This window comes from Styela clava, chromosome 10, assembly GCF_964204865.1.
Source record: "Styela clava chromosome 10, kaStyClav1.hap1.2, whole genome shotgun sequence".
In the NCBI taxonomy this organism is placed as follows: domain Eukaryota; kingdom Metazoa; phylum Chordata; class Ascidiacea; order Stolidobranchia; family Styelidae; genus Styela; species Styela clava.
This window is the reverse complement of record NC_135259.1, coordinates 16,673,710-16,692,863: the sequence shown is the minus strand read 5'-3', so window position 1 is coordinate 16,692,863 and position 19,154 is coordinate 16,673,710. Positions and strand designations below refer to the sequence as shown.

At 31.9% G+C, this 19,154-nt stretch overlaps 2 protein-coding genes across 2 annotated transcripts; both read right to left on the bottom strand.

Annotated features, from left to right (window-relative positions):
• Nucleotides 1–4,226: 4,226 nt before the first annotated feature.
• On the bottom strand, nucleotides 4,227–6,846 carry LOC144428051 (uncharacterized). The gene is made up of 7 exons (XM_078116702.1): nucleotides 6,710–6,846; nucleotides 6,344–6,444; nucleotides 6,144–6,237; nucleotides 5,990–6,067; nucleotides 5,638–5,729; nucleotides 5,166–5,356; nucleotides 4,227–4,926 (listed from the first exon to the last, which is right to left on the bottom strand). Exons 1-7 carry the CDS (start codon nucleotides 6,798–6,800, stop codon nucleotides 4,671–4,673), a joined length of 903 nt encoding a protein of 300 aa, XP_077972828.1. The 5' UTR covers nucleotides 6,801–6,846; the 3' UTR covers nucleotides 4,227–4,670.
• Nucleotides 6,847–10,902: 4,056 nt separating this feature from the next.
• LOC144428384 (CD209 antigen-like protein 2) lies at nucleotides 10,903–15,598 on the bottom strand. Its single transcript, XM_078117526.1, has 6 exons — nucleotides 15,460–15,598; nucleotides 15,087–15,187; nucleotides 14,870–14,945; nucleotides 14,357–14,445; nucleotides 13,973–14,163; nucleotides 10,903–12,176 (listed from the first exon to the last, which is right to left on the bottom strand). The coding sequence occupies exons 1-6, from the start codon at nucleotides 15,548–15,550 to the stop codon at nucleotides 11,936–11,938; spliced, it is 789 nt and encodes a 262-aa protein (XP_077973652.1). The 5' UTR covers nucleotides 15,551–15,598; the 3' UTR covers nucleotides 10,903–11,935.
• Nucleotides 15,599–19,154: the final 3,556 nt, after the last annotated feature.

Genomic DNA, 19,154 nt, shown 5'->3' with positions numbered 1-19,154 from the left:
GAGTGACTTATTTCCACGAAGCAAAAATAATTGTTCTCAATTAATATTATTACGTTTTATTAAGATATATGTTTATTACTAAAGAGTTATGAATTTCATTGCTGTACTGAAGAAAGGTTTAAAAAAACACATTCCAAATAAAACTTAAAATTTTTTTTTGCTTGTTATTGTTTTTATTTTATAGTGGGAAAATTGAGGTAAAGATATCCCAGTAATATTCATGCGTAATTTCATTTTATAGAATAAAAGCCTATCTGATACAAATTCGAGAATTACTGAAATGTTTTCGATATCGGGATGGTTCAGAGCGAGCAATAATCTTATTTACAAGCGCTTCACTGATCCTGTCAACTACGCAACTGCAAAGGCTCAATGTGAAGGAATGGGAGCTCGTTTGGTATCGACCGGAATTAGGAACAACCAAGTCAAAAAGTGAGTAGGTGGCTTGTGTGAAAAACTTAGACACTTTTTTTTACATTTGTGTTTCAATTTAATTTTGGCCAGAACAATAGACGCGTACATTGAAACAACTTAAAAATAATATTCGATGAAATACAGCTTGTCTGTGTTTTCGTATGATGTTCTTTTGTTTAATGGTGCTCTACTGTAAATCATAACAGATGCTGTATTATGAAATTAAATTATGTTCCTAAGAATATTTTTCATTTAGCGAAATATTCCCGAAATATTACCTAACCGGAGCGTTTGCATGGATAGGATTGAACAACATCAGCAATGAAGGAATTTGGGTTTGGTCGGATAGAGTAAATGAATCACCAAGTGCAATATGGGAATCGTCAGAACCAAATGGCGGCAGGAGAGAAAACTGCGCAGTAATTAGACTGTCTGGTGTTGTTGATACTGCGTGTTCTGAAGTATATAAATTTGTTTGCGAAAAAAATGACGTCATGAAATGATGAATTCAATCTTGAACAAACCATCACACATGGAAATTGGCAATGTGTTGTGCTACGAACTGGATATTTTGCATTCTTCATTTTTTTTTCATGATTTTTGATTAGGTGAAAGACGCTGATGTTTCATGTGATGGTGATGTTTCATTGGGCATGAAAACCTCTTCAAAGTCTGCACTTCAAATATGATTGTTACAATTTTTCCAGAATAACCTTATAAATATATAAATTTATTTTATAGACTTTTTTGTCATCGTTTTCTGCAAATTCTTATACTTCCCAATTTGAAACTGAATATTGTTTGTAGCAATTAATACATGAAAGTTTTTAAATAAGTTAAATGGCTTACAATTTCATAACTTCTCCTTTAAAAATAAAACAAAACATTTGTTTGAGTATGACGCTATGAATTATGATAAAATACTCTGTTTTTATTTGCATTCAATATCTGAATTTCACAGCATACTGTTATGTTGCTTTAACTTATAACGTTAAACCTTTCACATTTTAATCAATAAATTTTCATGAAAATATTCTTGCTTTTAGCATTTAGAGATTACCGGAAGATTCAAAAAGTATTTTTATCAATATTAATTAAGTTTTTGTGTTGGTGTGGAGTAAATTTATAACCCTATAGTCTTTTTGATATCTTCTAAGTCAGTGATCCGCAACCTTTTTTTAACTCGCGGCACACTTATAAAACTTGCCAAATTTGACGGAACACCACAACAAACGAAAAATACGAGGTGTAACTTTGTTTTATGTTCATATAACAATGAGAGATTTGTGGTTGTTTTAATGAGCACAATCGCTCTATATTAGGATCATTACGTGACGCGCAATCAATTTTGCAACACGATAACTATTTCGGAGACTGTAAAAGACGACTTCACGGAGCACTCTTGCTTCTTATTTTGACTTAACAACCGCTGGAAATAATTTATATTCTTGGGTGCATGAACGGCAAGTTTCGTATTGAAGTGGCGCATAAGTTTACTCGGAAACATTGCTTCATTTGAAAGTTGCCCCCCCCCCCCAAATAACCCAAACTGGTTTTGGAGCATATTCGTTACCACAGCAAGAAAATCCATATTTGACATAATCATCCCTGTATTTCCTTTTGACAATTTTTTTTTTCTTTCTACGTGGCTTGTGCTAGGTACAATATGTTGCTCAGTAACGGCTGTTCTTTTTAAAAATTTATCCATTTTGCTGAACTTTAACGTTTCTTGACTTTAATCAAAGACCACTGGGCACTGATTCTGCAAACTCACACTTTATTTATATTTGATTACTACGCGTGCTATGTTTCAGCCTCGACAATAGGCTTTACAATATACATGCTTATCATATAGGCATACTCCTTGTTACGTCACAGGAAGGTGGGTGTCAGGAATTTGAATTGGTGTCGCTCAAGCTAATGTAAAAGCAGATTAACTTTACATTAGTAGAGTGGAGTGGTAGACTAACGCAAAATTAACAAAAGATAAAAAATAATTTGTAAAAAGAAGAGAAAAGTTGCAATTCCTGTGCGGCATAACTAGCATCGTCTCGCGGCACACTGGTGCACCGGTTGCGGAGCACTGTTTTAAGTTATGAAAACGTTGAATAAATCTGAAGACGTATAACATTTGGAGAATTATTACGCAATAAAATTTTTAGTCTGTTGACATGACTGGTAGAGGATTGCATCACGGAAAGCATTAAATATAAATGATATCAACTGAACGCGAAATTGCGACGGAATCTCATTGCACAAGTACAATTATTGTTGGTGAACAGTGATATTTACTTGGGTGTAGTGTAACAGAAATATACTGCAATAAATCGTAATAGTAGAATGACCAGTCTTAAAGCTTAGCAAATGTCATCATCGGAATCATTCGGCAGTGCATAAAAATGGACATTGATAAAAAAGTCGTGAACTCGGAAGCTGTCTCAAATGTGATTTATACTTTGTGCCTACTTAGATACCTAATCTCGCACTTTTTCCTCTAACCCCGCCAAAACTCATCACTGGTAAATGTTCTGACCATATCAAAAACTTGTGTCTTGTGCGCTGAACAAACAAAAGTTAAGTATCCGGGTTACCGGAGCTATATTAAGGTTTCTAATGAGGGCGGAGGCAGGTACATTATTGTCATGGTTCATTGGTATACTTTATCGGTATCCTGGGTGGCGCAATGCGTACATTCAGTTGCAGACTCTTAGACTAGATAGAAACTTTATTCATGAAAAATAGATATTATGTTATTTGCAAACCCATCACTATATGCCTAAAATGCGATTGAGAAATAAGTTCTTATACTAACAAACAATAAATTGTGTCAAGCGTTAACGTTTAAAATTGGCATTCGAGATTGCGTAGAACTAAATAGAAATCTATCAGAGATGATTTTGATAATTTCAATAATCTTGCATAGCTGAGAGCGTCACAATGATTTAATGATTTTACTAGCAGTATACGACACACGGAGAAAGTCAATCTTCCATATGTTTACAACGTGGTGCTGTGTGGGGAACGGCAGAACCGAACGTCTGTAGGAACGAAAAAAACTGAGCTTCATTTTCATTTCTTCGAATAATTTCACACAGAAAAGCAAAAGCTGAAGTAATTAAACATTATTCCAACTTAACCAGAGGCAATAAAAACTTAACCCCTCTCATGGAAAATTGAAACATATCTTATAAAAGAGTGAAATCCTCATGATAAATGTGAATCATTTTTAAATTTGAAATGATACCTTTTGTAAAACTGCCTAGAGTTTATTCATTAAAACTGACTATTTATTATTTTCATTAATATCGGACAATGTTGTTTTGAAATTATAAATGCACACAGGCCTACTTATGTCATTCAGATAAAATTCTATTCAACGATAAATGGTGTTTTACTGTTAGTAAATAAATGTTAATGACATTGTCTTTATTCTAGCATTCGGGGTTACTTTGAAATACTCCTGAATTCAGATTCTTTGGAACTTTTTGATATTACAGTATTTTAGGAAAGATTAATAGTTATGCAAATAATATCTTGTACTTAATCTAACGTACTACTTCTGAAGAAAAGTACCTCTGTGGTTACATGTGTGATTGTTTGAGATCATAGTGTAAATAAGAAAACACAGAAAATAATTAGGAAATATTAGAAGTTTAATATATTAAATTCATAGCAAACGATGACAAAAAAGTCTATAAAATAAATTTATATATTTATAAGGTTATTCTGGAAAAATTGTAACAATCATATTTGAAGTGCAGACTTTGAAGAGGTTTTCATGCCCAATGAAACATCACCATCACATGAAACATCAGCGTCTTTCACCTAATCAAGAATCATAAAAAAATGAAGAATGCAAAATATCCACTTCGTAGCACAACACATTGCCAATTTCCATATGTGAATGTTTGTTCAAGATTGAATTCGAATTAGTAAAAGATATCAATGTTAAAATGTCAAAACACCTACACACCAATTCAATTGCTAAATTTACTTTTAAATTTAAAGCATACTAGGACTTTCAATGTGTAATTTCAATTTTCGTTTAACGTTTTCGTACAGTAAATGGAAATAGTTTAATTAGTTGGTCTCAAATCAGAAATAATAAATTGGAAAAGCATTTATGAATCGAAAAATGAATATTAAAAAACTAGAATATTGAAACTATAGGTCAGTCAAATCTATAGGGTTAATTTTTCCTATTCATAAACAGACCTGAAATAAACTGCAATATCACAAATTATTTGAAAAAAAAGTCATTTCGTGATACGAAAAACGTCATTTTTTTCGCAAACAAATTTATATACTTCAGAACACGCAGTATCAACAACACCAGAGAGTCTAATTACTGCGCAGTTTTCTCTCCTGCCGCCGTTTGGTTCTGACGATTCCCATATTGCACTTGGTGATTCATTTACTCTATCCGACCAAACCCAAATTCCTTCATTGCTGATGTCGTCCAATCCTATCCATGCAAACGCTCCGGTTAGGTAATATTTCGGGAATATTTCGCTAAATGAAAAATATTCTTAGAAACATAATTTAATTTCATAATACAGCATCTGTTATGATTTACAGTAGAGCACCATAAAAACAAAAGAGCATCATACGAAAACACAGACAAGCTGTATTTCATCGAATATTATTTTTAAGTTGTTTCAATGTACGCGTCTATTGTTCTGGCCAAAATTAAATTGAAACACAAATGTAAAAAAAAGTGCCAAAGTTTTTCACAAAAGCCACCTACTCACTTTTTGACTTGGTTGTTCCTAATTCCGGTCGATACCAAACGAGCTCCCATTCCTTCACATTGAGCCTTTGCAGTTGCGTAGTTGACAGGATCAGTGAAGCGCTTGTAAATAAGATTATTGCTCGCTCTGAACCATCCCGATATCGAAAACATTTCAGTAATTCTCGAATTTGTATCAGATAGGCTTTTATTCTATAAAATGAAATTACGCATGAATATTACTGGGATATTTTTATCTCAATTTTCCCACTATAAAATAAAAACAATAACAAGCAAAAAAAAATTTTAAGTAATATTTGGAATGTGTTTTTTTAAACCTTTCTTCAGTACAGCAATTAAATTCATAACTCTTTAGTAATAAACATATATCTTAATAAAACGTAATACATATTAATTGAGAACAATTATTTTTGCTTCGTGGAAATAAGTCACTCTTACAATAAAACAAGCCATGTTATTAGACATAAACTCACCAATTTATTATCTCCGTTGTGTATTTTGGAGTTCAGTTCACTCAATTCTTTTTTAATTGAAATTTCCAATTCACTTTTTGTTTTTAAAAAAGCTAAAATTTTATTCAAAGATCTAAAATTAGGCTCCCGATAGAATAAGCATAAAATTTTTTACATAGATTATAATCTTAATAATTATGGCAATATTTTGAGTTTGTTTCAATGCGCGCCTGTGGAATTCTTGAAACACTTTATCCTGCTGAATCGCTTTGCTCATTAAAGTATACCCTTTGCTCAACATATAAAAACTTTGTTCAATCGATTGAAGCAAATAAATGATGCGCAGTTCAAAATATTCATAATATCAACTCACTTTGTTGTGTTTCATTTGAAATCTTTCTGAGGGACGACTTGAAATCCGTTTCCTGCTTTTCGAAGTTTTTGACTTGTTCTTAAGTTTTTGAATGGACGTTTGAATTAGATGATTTACAATTGGCAAGTTTCAAATGAAATTTAAAAGATCTTACGTTTCTGAGTGTCGTTGAAAACGTTGGCGAGAGATGAATCAGTCTCAATCATTTCCTCTAATTTTTCCTTTGTATATTTCATATCGTTTTGAAGCTTAAAATAAATTTAAAAACTAAAACTATATTGATAGTTGCAAAAGAACTAAAACAAACTGCTTTTTGTATATATCAATAAATATATTTTATTTTATCGTACTAACTTGCATAATCAGAATAAATGCAGCAACAGACACAATGAAACATATTCCAAAAGATATCGCGAGAACAAACAAAGTTTTCTTGTTCATAGCTTCATTGTTGTCTGTGGAAAACAAAACGTGGATGAAACGAATTTAAAAAAAGAGATTTCTTGAGGTAAAAAAATTACTCCTTTCTTATTATACGTAAAAATAAGGCAATTAAAATTTGGTTCTTTGAAATAGTTGATTTCATATGGAAAATATGATACTTATTTTTTTAACAGACGGTGAAGTTTCATCATGCCTATTAGCTCTTGTATAATAATTTTCATTTTCCCTAAATTTAGTCATAAATTAGAATTTAAGTTAATAGCATAAAACACAAACCTTGTTTAGGAACCGCAGGTGGCACTGAAGGAGTCTGAGGAATTTCATATGCATTTTCCCTTTGACCATATTCATAACATTCCATCTCCATATTAACGCTCTATGGAATGACGTGTATTTAACTGAACAAATGGTTACTTCGGATGGCCATTTTATAGAGGATACAACATCTCATTAGAATTAGTCAACTGTACACGCAAACATTAGGACAAATACCGCGAGAAATATTTTTGGTATTATTATCAGTGGGAGACGAAACCATAATAATGACATTGAACAATATATACTCTTGCAATAATGATTCTGTAAATCCATATTACCAATTCGTCAAAGGTGGGAGACGAAACAACTATTTTGCGTTAAGCCATAAGAACTAGTTACCGAATATGTGACACATTACTTCCTTGATATTCGAGCTAAGAAATGTTTTTAAATGGCCATTTAAAGTCTTGCCAAGAATAGCATATACAATGCAATATATTTCACATTATAATAGGATTACATTCAGATACGTCACGTGCTCATGTACTTCTTAAGCAAACCTCAATGGATTCAATACACCCACAATTCACATTTCAACCATACTGGTTAGGTCAAAACAAGGAAATATTTTGAATTTCACTCTCCTGTTAGTAAAATCTTTTAATGTTTCCAATCTACTAAGTTATTCAAGATTACTGAAATTATTGAAATCATCTTCTGATAGATTGCTCTTCAGTCCTACACGACATAGAATGTCAGTTCCAAATGATAATCGGTTGTCAATTCTTGGTAAATCCATTTCCGACGTTATTCGGCGAAGTGACAAAGAATGTCAGTTTTTTATTATTAGCATTATATATGTCTTTTCCTCCTGGTAAATTTTTATCTAAATCGAAGTGCAATGTACATAATCTGCATGCCCGTAGCAAATGTTATCTTAGAACTCAATTGATGATTAGCCCATATCATAGAGCTCATAGTTTGATAGACGAAAACTATATTTTGAGTATGATTTTGCCACAACACAAGCATGAATGCTTGGGCTCAAAACAACAGACAACTTTCAAAACATGGAAAGCATCAAATAATTTTTTTTCACCTATACCACCTATAGGTAGAATACTCTAGCATATTTCCTACCCTATGCGTCCATTGGGTGGAGTACCCAACGTTTGTGGCTGAACAGCTGTTTGATCACGTGTCTTGAAATGTTTTGTCTGGCTTCTGTATGGTAAATATTCAGGGCACTCAAAGACGGCTTTCGTTTTGCGTAATATCGCGTCTTTCATTTAGGTTATATAAAAGTAAAAACTCAGTGTATTTTGGGGGTGATTTTCAGCTTTTCTAAAATCAACATTTTTGAAATATTTCCTGGTTACTTGGTCGTCTGTTTATTTATTTATACGTTTAAACTAGTACAAGGCCGTCTAAAAAAGTATGTTTTATGTTCATGCATGTGAGATGGTTTTCTTTTATCCCGCTATATATGAACTTTGTGTTTTTATAGCCAAAAATAGTACATTTTGACTAATATTACTGATGTGTATTAGTAATATTACTAATATGTATAATGACGAACCCCAAAACGATCAAAACCCCGTCTATTAAACGCTACAATCGCTATGCTTTCCAATAAGTCGCAAGTGGGCGATATAGAACAAGAAAAATGGATTTTATATGAACTTGAAAAGAACCTTGTGAAACACAAAAAAAAAACAATCTAGCCATATGAAGCCGATTTGATCAGAGTTATCATAATTATCAAGTTAATTATCAAAAGGGCTTCGGGACACGGCGGGTAGTTTTCAACACTTTTTAACTTGTCGACGAGATTCTATTCGTCTAAATATCAGTAGATCTGGAGAATAATTAACAAGTTTGAAAATCATAAGAACCGAATAGGTCAAAATGTTTAACGCAGGATACCACGTGTGAAAAACAAAAAGAAAAATATTAATTATTTGCTTTCTCTGACCCAAACCTGAAACTTCTGGGGCTGTTGAAATATTATATTTTCTATAGATAACTAGCTATTTTACAGCAATGTCGTGTCAAATTTCAACTGTCCTATTTTCATTTAAAAATATAAATGCGTAATTTTTTTAATTCACATAATCTCTTTTTTTAAATGCCTTTTATCCACATTTTTTTCACTGAAAACAATGAAGCAACAAACAAGAAAACTTTGTTCGTTCGTGAGCCATATTATTTTTTATTTCAAAAATTGGCGCTGCTGATATGTCATGTTCCCTCAACAACCGATTCGTTTGCGAGAAGGAATTCGAATGATGTTTATGAACATGATGTTTTAGTATAAAATAAAGTAAAAGCAATAGAATGAATGTTTATTTTTGTTTAATTTTTCTGATGCTTTTTCAGTTATTTCATTATTGTTCATAATTGTTATAATTATGAATTTCGCAGTTTATCTATATTTAAAATAAATTTATAAATTTCTTTTGCCTGAAAAAAAAAAAAATTGAGAAGACGAGATTCAAGATCGTTACGAAATAAGCAGAGGGAATAGATACTGATCTGTATCACAGAAACATGAAAACAACAGAAACATGCGAAAAAGTAAATATTAATTTTTTGAAATGTAACTTGTGTCGCGTTGTAATATAATGTGAAATCTGATGAATGAAATATTTTTTATTGAGGTAATTCCATTCTGTTTTTATATTTAAATTCACACAGCTCTATTTATATCAATAATTTTGATCATTTATTTGGAAACGCAGATGACGCTTTTAATAAATCATCAATTTGTCGTTCAGTTAAAATATATTTATTGAACTCTATCCTACGCTCGTGTCGAACAAAATAGGAATTGCTCCAAAACAAAGCCAAGTTTGTAACAAGCGAGATGAAGTCAGTACCATTTTGTTTATTCAATAAACAAAGAATTTACAATTGATTATGGAAATTTATTGCTAATTCGTTGCAGTGAAAACACGATAATTTTTCCAAGCGTAGTTTGGCTGAGATATCATGTTGATCAACTATAATATGCATTTACATAGAAAGTATGTCCATTAAATAGTAGGCACGGGGAAGCTCCAGAAGTATGTGCACTAGGGTGGCGCCCAACATGAACATAGTATTTGTGTTCCGGTTAATTCTAAATGAAATATTATGTTAAATATTATGATTAATAAAAGTACGTAGGTGGCCCAGGTAGGTCATATGGCAAAATAAACTCTTCTATTTAAAATATTGATTTAATGCCTCTTTTCAACAAGCTCAATCAGATATAAACAAAAAGATGGGACACAAAATCACTGGTTCCCAATAACAGAATATTAAGAGAGAAAGTAACAAATGATATGAAGCGATAGTTTCATTTGTTGAAATTAAAAATCCACGATTGCATTAATAAATTACGGTTGACCTAAGTACTATGCATAACGATGAAAAATACATAGTTACTCAATATTTAGTTTATACAATCTAAACAACATTTTGAATATGTGGTTTAAATATTTCTCATAGTCGTAATATTATGCGTTACATTGTCATACATTTCAATACAGAGCAATTTACATGATCCAGGCTGGTTTTTCACCCTGAGGCTTTTTATATTGGCGATTTATTTTCTTCATCTGACCAAAATTAATTTCCTACCATGCTAATGTTGTCCGATCCTATCCATGTATTACCTCCGATTAGCAAACTTACCGAAAATATTTCACTGAATGAGTAGTAAACTTCTTATATATATCTATTCACAGATTTTCATATATCATTGACTAGCAATTTATGAATTATTATTTTTGTTACTGATTTGGAGGACCAACTTCGTAGTTCTGCTCTTCTGTACTTCTGTAGGACCAACTACTTACCATTCTTTTAACCTTGTGTGTCGCTAAATATGTGTGTATTATGAATGGTATATGTATTATGTCGTATGCCTTATGAAATGGTATTCATAAATTTAGATATTCCGATTATAAGATACAGTTTGAATTAGTTTTCAAGCAGAGAGAAGTCACACTTTCGGAAATCCGGGTTTGGTGCAATGACTTTCCGTCCCAGAGCAGCATTAAATTTTTTATCATATGACCATTATTTCTCCATGCTACATATTTGCCCAAGTCATGACAGAAAAAGTAGAGAACTTCAGTTATGAAAGATTTTAACAATGACTATGATATTTATTCAACGTTTGCATACAAAAAAACTAAATTGTTTGACTCATCATAATAATTAAAAGGTGCTCCCGAAGTATGCGAACCAAGATGGCGGACATCGGAACGTAACATGGGTAACAGGTTAGGGTTAGGCGATAATTTTTTTCCAATTTTCCTTATTTTAGTCCTATTATCAGTTCGAAGACTAGCCAAGAGCCTCTCGTAGTATTTATACCTAAAATTATGGCCTAACCCTAACCTAGTACACCTATTACATTCCGATGTCCGCCATCTTGGTTTGCATATTTCGGGAGCCCCAATTAAAATTTGATTATTATTTTGATCAAATTATCTTTTGAATTGTTTTTAGGTGTTTAAGTGCAAATAATATAAACGTAAATAAAAAAGAAAAACATATAATATAAAAGTATTTTGTTTCAGGCTTTTACAATATTTCATCACTATTTTTATCTAAATACTAAGCCTAAAAACTTCTTTGAAAATATTCAATATGTCAAAATGGAAAATCTAGAAGAATTAGCAGAAAACTATAACACGAAGATATACTTAAAATATATAAATTTATTTTTGTAGATTTGTCAGAACTTTAGATTTGTCACACAGAATTTGAGTCGACTTGGGTGCATAAATATAGGTTACCTAAAGTTCAATACTTACGATACAATACATCAATATGACAATCATTTTGTGAAAGGTATTTCCTGCAGGTGGAATACAGTTTGGTTTTCAGTGACATCTTAAATAAATATCATCATAACGTTTATCAAATGAAAGCATCCAATAACATAAAATGTAGATTGCAAAATAAACCAGTTTATAGCGCAGAATATTGCTAAAATCCGTCTGTGACTCTTTTTGTAAAATTGAATTTGGAATAATGAAGTTCATATTGTAAAATGTTGAAATAACACTCCAAAAAATATTTTTTAACATTTTTTTAATTGGATTTATTCAATTTCAACCAATTCGATTGGTAAATCGAATCTAGAGGGTGTATTTTTGTTTACTCATAAACAGAATAGAAATAAAATTGCAATATTCGAAATTAATTTGGAATTAAATATAAAAATGTCATTCCGTGATATGAAAAACGTCAGACAAATTCCCTTTCGCAAACAAATCGATTGCCTGAAGAGCACGCAATATCAAAAGCACCAGACAACAAGACTACTGCACAGTTTTCGCTTCTGCCGCCGTTTGGTTGTGACGATCCCCATATTGCACTTGGTGAACCATTTACTCCATCCGACCAAACCCAAATTCCTTCATTGTCGATGTCGTTCAATCCTATCCATGCATACGCTCCGGTTAAGTAATGTTCCGGGAATATTTCACTACGAAGAGGCAGAATTAATAAATAATTACTGAGAGCTATTTAAAGTTTTATTTATGGTAACATTTCTATATTACAATTCACATGTACAAGAGATAAAGTTCAGGTTCAGGTATTCGCGGCCTTTTTATATTTCTCTTGTTGCGATGGGGGAATAAAAAACATTTTATTCACCATTTACTTAACTATCAAGTTATTTACAATGTAGGGTTTACATATTAAGATAGATATTAGGAAAATTATGTTAAGACCGACTAACGCCACCACGCTTGGTTTCAACTTCTTCCAAGAAATCCCTCTGACAGCCCCAGCCCTATGCCATTTTGCATGGATATTTTTTAGTCATTAAATTATTTTTCTTTGTCCACTATTAAGCCCTGAAACTTCATGGCTTTTTAAAAGCGTGTGCTAGAGCTCTATTCAGCAATATATCTTTAAAACAAAACCCTCCAAAAAAAAAAAAATTTATGCAAAAATTTTTCAAAAATTAAAAAAAAATGGGACCTTGAGATATTCTGTGTACAGTAGAGGGTTAATAATTAATTCGAAATATTTAATTTAAACATTTTCGTCAAGTTTTTCCCAGCATAACAATACCGAAACGACTATTATAGCATAAATGGATACTCTGAAATTCACAATTGTATTTACAGAATTATCATGTTCAACGCTTCAATTAACGATTTTGATGACGTCACAGCTCCCCCCCCCCTCCCAATGCAAAAAAGTAAAAAAAATTGACGGAATTGCGCGTAGAACGACGTAAACAATCCTACACGCGCAGTTACGCGTAAAATTACCATTAATTTTACGTTTTTTTCACATGCAAAAAATCTCAATACCTCTGCCAATTATGGTGCAGTCAAAATCACATTTATCAAAACAATACAGCGCCAGGGATGATCAGAGATGGTATGTATGACTGAAAATACATGCTAAACCAATAATAAGTGATTATAAAGAAGTATTTCCTGTCTGAGCCGAGTCGACATTTTCAGACATCTGACCGGCGATTTCGAAATCCACGACATTTACACGATTCGCACTTTGCGTCACGGCTGGAAGGTTTTATCGCTTTTCGCTTATCAGGGCATTACGTCAATAAAAAGCTAAGAGCGATAGTAACATTAGTTAAAAGATGTGAAAAATCAACTTATGATGGAACTTGACGTGTCTAAATTGTAAATGCACCAAAAACCGCAATAAGTAGACAAATGGAATACACATGCTGTGTCACAACCGGCAGACAATAATTAGATAATTTGCGTATCGGCAAAATTTAGGCTGAACGTTTTCCGTTTATTTTTCAATATGTATTTGTATGTAGTGTATGGGTCATTTGGCGGTGTAGTGCAATGAAGATGCATTTTTTACTACGTCCTTTATATATTACTATTGTTATGAATATCAAGTTTGGTTTTAAAAGTCACGGTTGAAGGTCGAAATCTGCTAAACGCTATTGCCAAAAAAATGGGTATTTTCGCCGGTGTTAATTAAACACTTATATTCAACTGATGACTTGGTTTGCATTAGTTAATTAACTTGGTTTTCATTATTTAATTGGCCCACGCTCGATGGCTGTATCTAAATGACCAAAAACTAACGACATCGCTAGGTACACACCTTCTCTTATCAAATGAAAAAAGGAAATAAAGGAGATTATAGATAGGATTTAAGCTCTCTAGTTTTCACCGTGGCATCAAATGGTAAAAATTAAAAACTTGACTATGGCACGGACACTACATGAATACCACTTTTTTGAAAATTTTATATTTTTCTTGCAACCAACAAACATACTTTTTCAGTCGATTGTTCCTAATTCCAGTTGAAACCAAACGTGCTCCCATTCCTTCACATTGAGCTTTTGCAGTTGCGTAGTCAACATTATCAGTGAAACGTTTGTAAATTAGATAATTGCTTGCTCTGAACCATCCAGATATCGAAAACATTTTGTTTATCCTTGAATTGGCTTCAGTCAGATTTTCTTTCTGTAAATTTAACTAAGTTTAAAATAAAACTAATCAATTGTGGGTTTACATGTTACGGTATAACTAGATGCAACATAAACAACGATTTTTTATGTTGATTGTACAAAAATAATATTCATATACTTTCAGAAATGGGAATGAAAAATTCTAGATAGACAGACAAATCCATTTGGTTCCTGTTGCTTAAACTCACCAATTCGGTATTCCCAATGAGTATTTTGGAGTCGAGTTGGCTCACTTCATTTTTCATATTTTTTAAATCATGTTTTATACTTGAAGAAGCTGGAAGTTTTTTTAAAAAAATTTAAATTAGGAAACTAATCTCATTTTCGGATCTCACACAGTAACTTACTTTGATTCTGGAACGTCAGGCTAACCTAACATTATTATTTATATTGTTTTAAATTTCATGTATGGTTTTTACTTCGATACACTATGTTAAGCCCTCTAAAGCGAAAACTCGATGAAAAGTTCAAATATCTAAAAAATAAACTTAATTTTCTTTGTTTTCTTGGAGATTTTTGTGAGGAGGAATTGAAATGCGTTGCCAATTATTTAAATGTCTCGACTATTCATAAGTTTTAAAACATTGGCAAATTTCCATGGGTATTTTAAATAACTTGTTAAATAACTCGTTTTTGAAGGTCGTTTCCAAGCTTCTGAAATGCGATGTCCAGTTACTAGCAAATTAATAATATAAACTTACTCTTTTGTGTTTCATTCGAAATCTTTGCAAGGGACAAATTGAACTGCGTTGTCATATGCTTCATCTCGTTCTGGAGCTTAAAATAAATTTGAATATTTCAAATAAACGGATAATTACAAGAATAGAAAACAAACAACTTTTTGTACAATACGAGTATTTTCATTTGATTTTATCCTATAGAACATTAGGCTAAATTTCATTTCCAGTACTAACTAACTTGCATAATCAGGAGAAATGCAGCAACAGACACAATGAAGCATATTCCAAAAGATATTGCGACAAAAAACACCGTTTTCTTTTTCGTAGCTTTATTATCGTCTGCGAAAAGAATAAACGCGGATAAAGGGCATTTCAAATAAGAGATTTCACGAGGAAAAAAAATATTCATATTTATTGTACATAAAAAAATGGCAATTAAAATGTTTACGGCATTTTTGTAAAATACCTGATTTCATAGTAGAAAAAAATGATATTTGCATTTTTAACAGCCGGAGAAGTTTTACCAAGTCTGTTTTTGTATGAAATTCTTCATTTTTTTGCCGCATTACAAATTAGAATTAGAATTCAAGTTAATCAAATAAAACACAAACCTTGTTTGGGAACCGCAGATGGCCCTGAAGCAGGCTGAGGAATTTCATATGCATTTTCACTTTGACCATTTGTATAACATTCCGTGTCCATATTAACGCTCTATGGCGTGATCTGCTTCCTAAATGAACGGTGTCTCGATTCCGATAACCATTTTATGAACTACAATATCTATTCAGAATTAGTCAGCTGTACACGCAAACATTAACGTAACATGAAAATTATATTTGGTAATATTATCAGTGGGAGACGAAACCATAATAATGACTTTGAACAATATATAATCTTAGTTATACGGCCGTGCATGTGTCAAACTAACTGAAGACTTCAATTGTTTTGAATTATAGCTCAAGGTAAATCCATATTATCAAATGCGTCAAATGTTGGTAGACGAAACAACTATTTTGCGAAAAGCCATAAAAACTAGTAACCGACACATTACTTCCTTGATGTGATATTGAGCAATGTATAATCTTAGACATATTGTCATGCATATGTCAAACTATTTGTTTTGGTTTATAGCTTTAAGGTACAATGATTCTGTAAATCTATATTAATAATGAATCAAAGGTGGGAGACGAGACATCTATTTCACGGTAAGCTATAAGAACTAGTTACCGAATATGTGACCCATTCCTTCCAAGAAATGTTTTTATATTGCCAATGCTTGCCTTAGGAACATTTAGACCTGTGCGGATTGACTACTTGATATGAAAATCCTAATTGTTTCAATATACCGGTAAAGACGTAAATCATATTTCAATCATACTGGTTAGGTCACCGCAATTAAATTATATTTCCTAAATAATTATAAATTTCATTCTTCTGCTATATTACTAACATCAATTCTTCTTGAGCTAGACTGAGGTATTCACGATTACAAACTTCTGCTAGATTGCTCTTTAGTCATACACGACTGTCAGTTGAAATTGATAATTGGTTGGCAATGTGCGATAAAACCATTCCCGATGTTCTCCAGCAAAATGACAAAGAATGCCATTTTTATTTATTTGTTATCATTATGTATTTTCTTCAAATAAATTTAATCAAAGCCGAAGTGCAATTTAAATGAAAAGACCCGGAACATAGTATATATGCTAATATATGCTAAACCGCTATGCATTCATATTCGTGATTACAAGATTCACAACGCATTGCTTATTTTAAAACACGTATTCATTTAAATATTAATGAAATAAGTATAATGTCACTGGTTCTGTTGTTTCCTGGCCAAACTTCAATGTTGTATTATTATCTGAGATTTACATAATCGAGAGAGAATACACCGCAAAGTATAATTCTAAACAGATATTGTAATTTGACAAAACAAATATTGTTTTATGTCATCAAGTCTTTGCCACTCACTGATAATAATATTAATAATGATTTTATTTGACGTAAAATATTAGCTGAATAATTAATCTTAGCTCCATATTCTCTATAACACGGTTATCGGCATCAAGATGTCGCATTTGAGAAGCATAACTTTTTATAAAGCGTTACCATGGAGATGGCAACTTTGCAAAAGAAAATATATATATGTAACCCCTCATCATAGAAACTTTATAAAAATGTTTCATAATTTCTAAACAGCATCTAATAATTCTCTATATAACGGTTGTCGGCACCAAGACTTTCAGAATGAAAAGATATATGAAACACCACAGTCTGCTTCAGAGCCACATACGATTCCTAAACAAGGGTGCGTTTAATTTGATTTACCCAACATTCGATCTAAATTAGAGTTGAATTACAATACAAAAACCAGATATAATATTTGAACACTAATGGTAAGACAGTATGTTCCCCGTCTTGAATTTAAAGGGGAAACAATCTGGTAACACTTCTATTCGTGTGAAAACATGGGCGTTCCAGAAATTCATGTCCCAACTTGGAAGTAACTAATTTTATTTGCTAAACCATCACTAAACGAGGAAATCAAAATAAAATTATGGCCTAAAACTAACCTGGTTCATATACTACGGTAGTACCGAAATATGAATGGTATTTTTAAAAAGAAAAACATTAATTTTTGAGGCCCAAAACAATTAATTGCCTCATTCACGTTAAGTATGACACACGTAATGTTCTATGTTATCTTTATTTCGACTTGTCCATTAATGATCTTGCATATGTTTTTCTTTTCTATGGACAACAATAAAGGCACGAATAGGAAACCTTTAATTGTTCTCGCCGTATCTTCCAGAATCCCCCCTCTAGTATCTGTGTATCTGTTGCTGCATTTTTCCTGATTAACCAAGTTGGTCTCAATATTGTGTATTTTCGATATTTATTCGTTTTCGCAATTGAATTACCTTCATGCACTACTTTATTAAATCAATTATATACATATTTCGAAGGACTGATTTTTCCCCATTTTTGTAATGTTACATTTAATCGCAATATTTAAATTTTATTTAAGCTCCAGAACGAGATGAAACTTTATGTGAGAAAAACTGGACAAAGTGAAAAATATTGATTCAGTTTTTGCCGACACAGAAATATATATATAATTTTCTAATCTAATCTTTTCATAAAAATTATCAACAAATTAAAACGTCTTTAACACGTTCATTTTCAGACGTTTTTCGAAGAGACAATAAACCAAAATCTCAGTATTAATTAAACAATACCAAACCTAAAAAATAAAATCAAGCGAGCAATGTTCCGCTTAACAAAATTCCATTAAAAAATCCAACATTATTTAAATTCTCTTTTGAAAACATAACAACGGACAAGAATACACCATTGGCACTAGTTCTTAAAATGTATAACCGGATTTCAGTGCAGTTTTTGCTTTTGTGGCGGTTCGGTTCTGCCGATTCTTAAAGAGAGCTTGGTGAATATTTTATTCCATCCGACCAAATCTAAAATTTTTCATTACAATTACATCCAGACGTGTGCGTGCGTGGATGTAAATGTATTATAATGTGGAATATAACAATAAGCAATGCTATCTTTATTTATATCATGATATTCTTAACGCCAACATTGGTCATTTTAAAACAAGTATTAGTATGAGTACCAAAAAAGTAATGTTTCGCATATGGCTTATTGCATAATATATGTTTCGTCCACCCACCTTTGTTACATTGATAACATGGGTTTACAAAATCATCAATGCATTTCAAGTTATAATTCAAAATAAATAAAGTTTTCAGTTAGTTTGTCATATGCACGGCCATATATATGTTCTATGTCATTATTTTCGCGTGATGGTTTGCTTTAATGTATGCGTGTACAGCTGACTAATTCTAACGAGCTGTTGCAATGCTCTGTAAACGGCCACGGAAACTGGATTTCGTTCTGTTAGGAAGCAGATCCTTTCATAATGCGATAATATGGAGATGGAATGTCATGTAAAGGGTCAAAGTGAAAATACATATAAAATCTTTCAGACTGCTCCAGGGCTACCTGCGGTTCCTAAACAAGGTTTGTGTTTTATTTGATAAACTCAAATTCCAATTTGTGATTTAACGAAAAATAGCAAATAGGCATGGTGGAACTTCTCCGACTCTTAAAAATGCAATTATCATTTTTTTCACACGAAATCAGCTCTTTTACAGAAATGCCGCAAAAATTTGAATTGCCCTTTTTTACGTACAATAAAATTGAATACTTTTTTTTACCCTATTGAATCTTTTTTTTTTTAAAATGCCTTTCATCCACGTTTTCTTTTCACAGACAACAATAAATC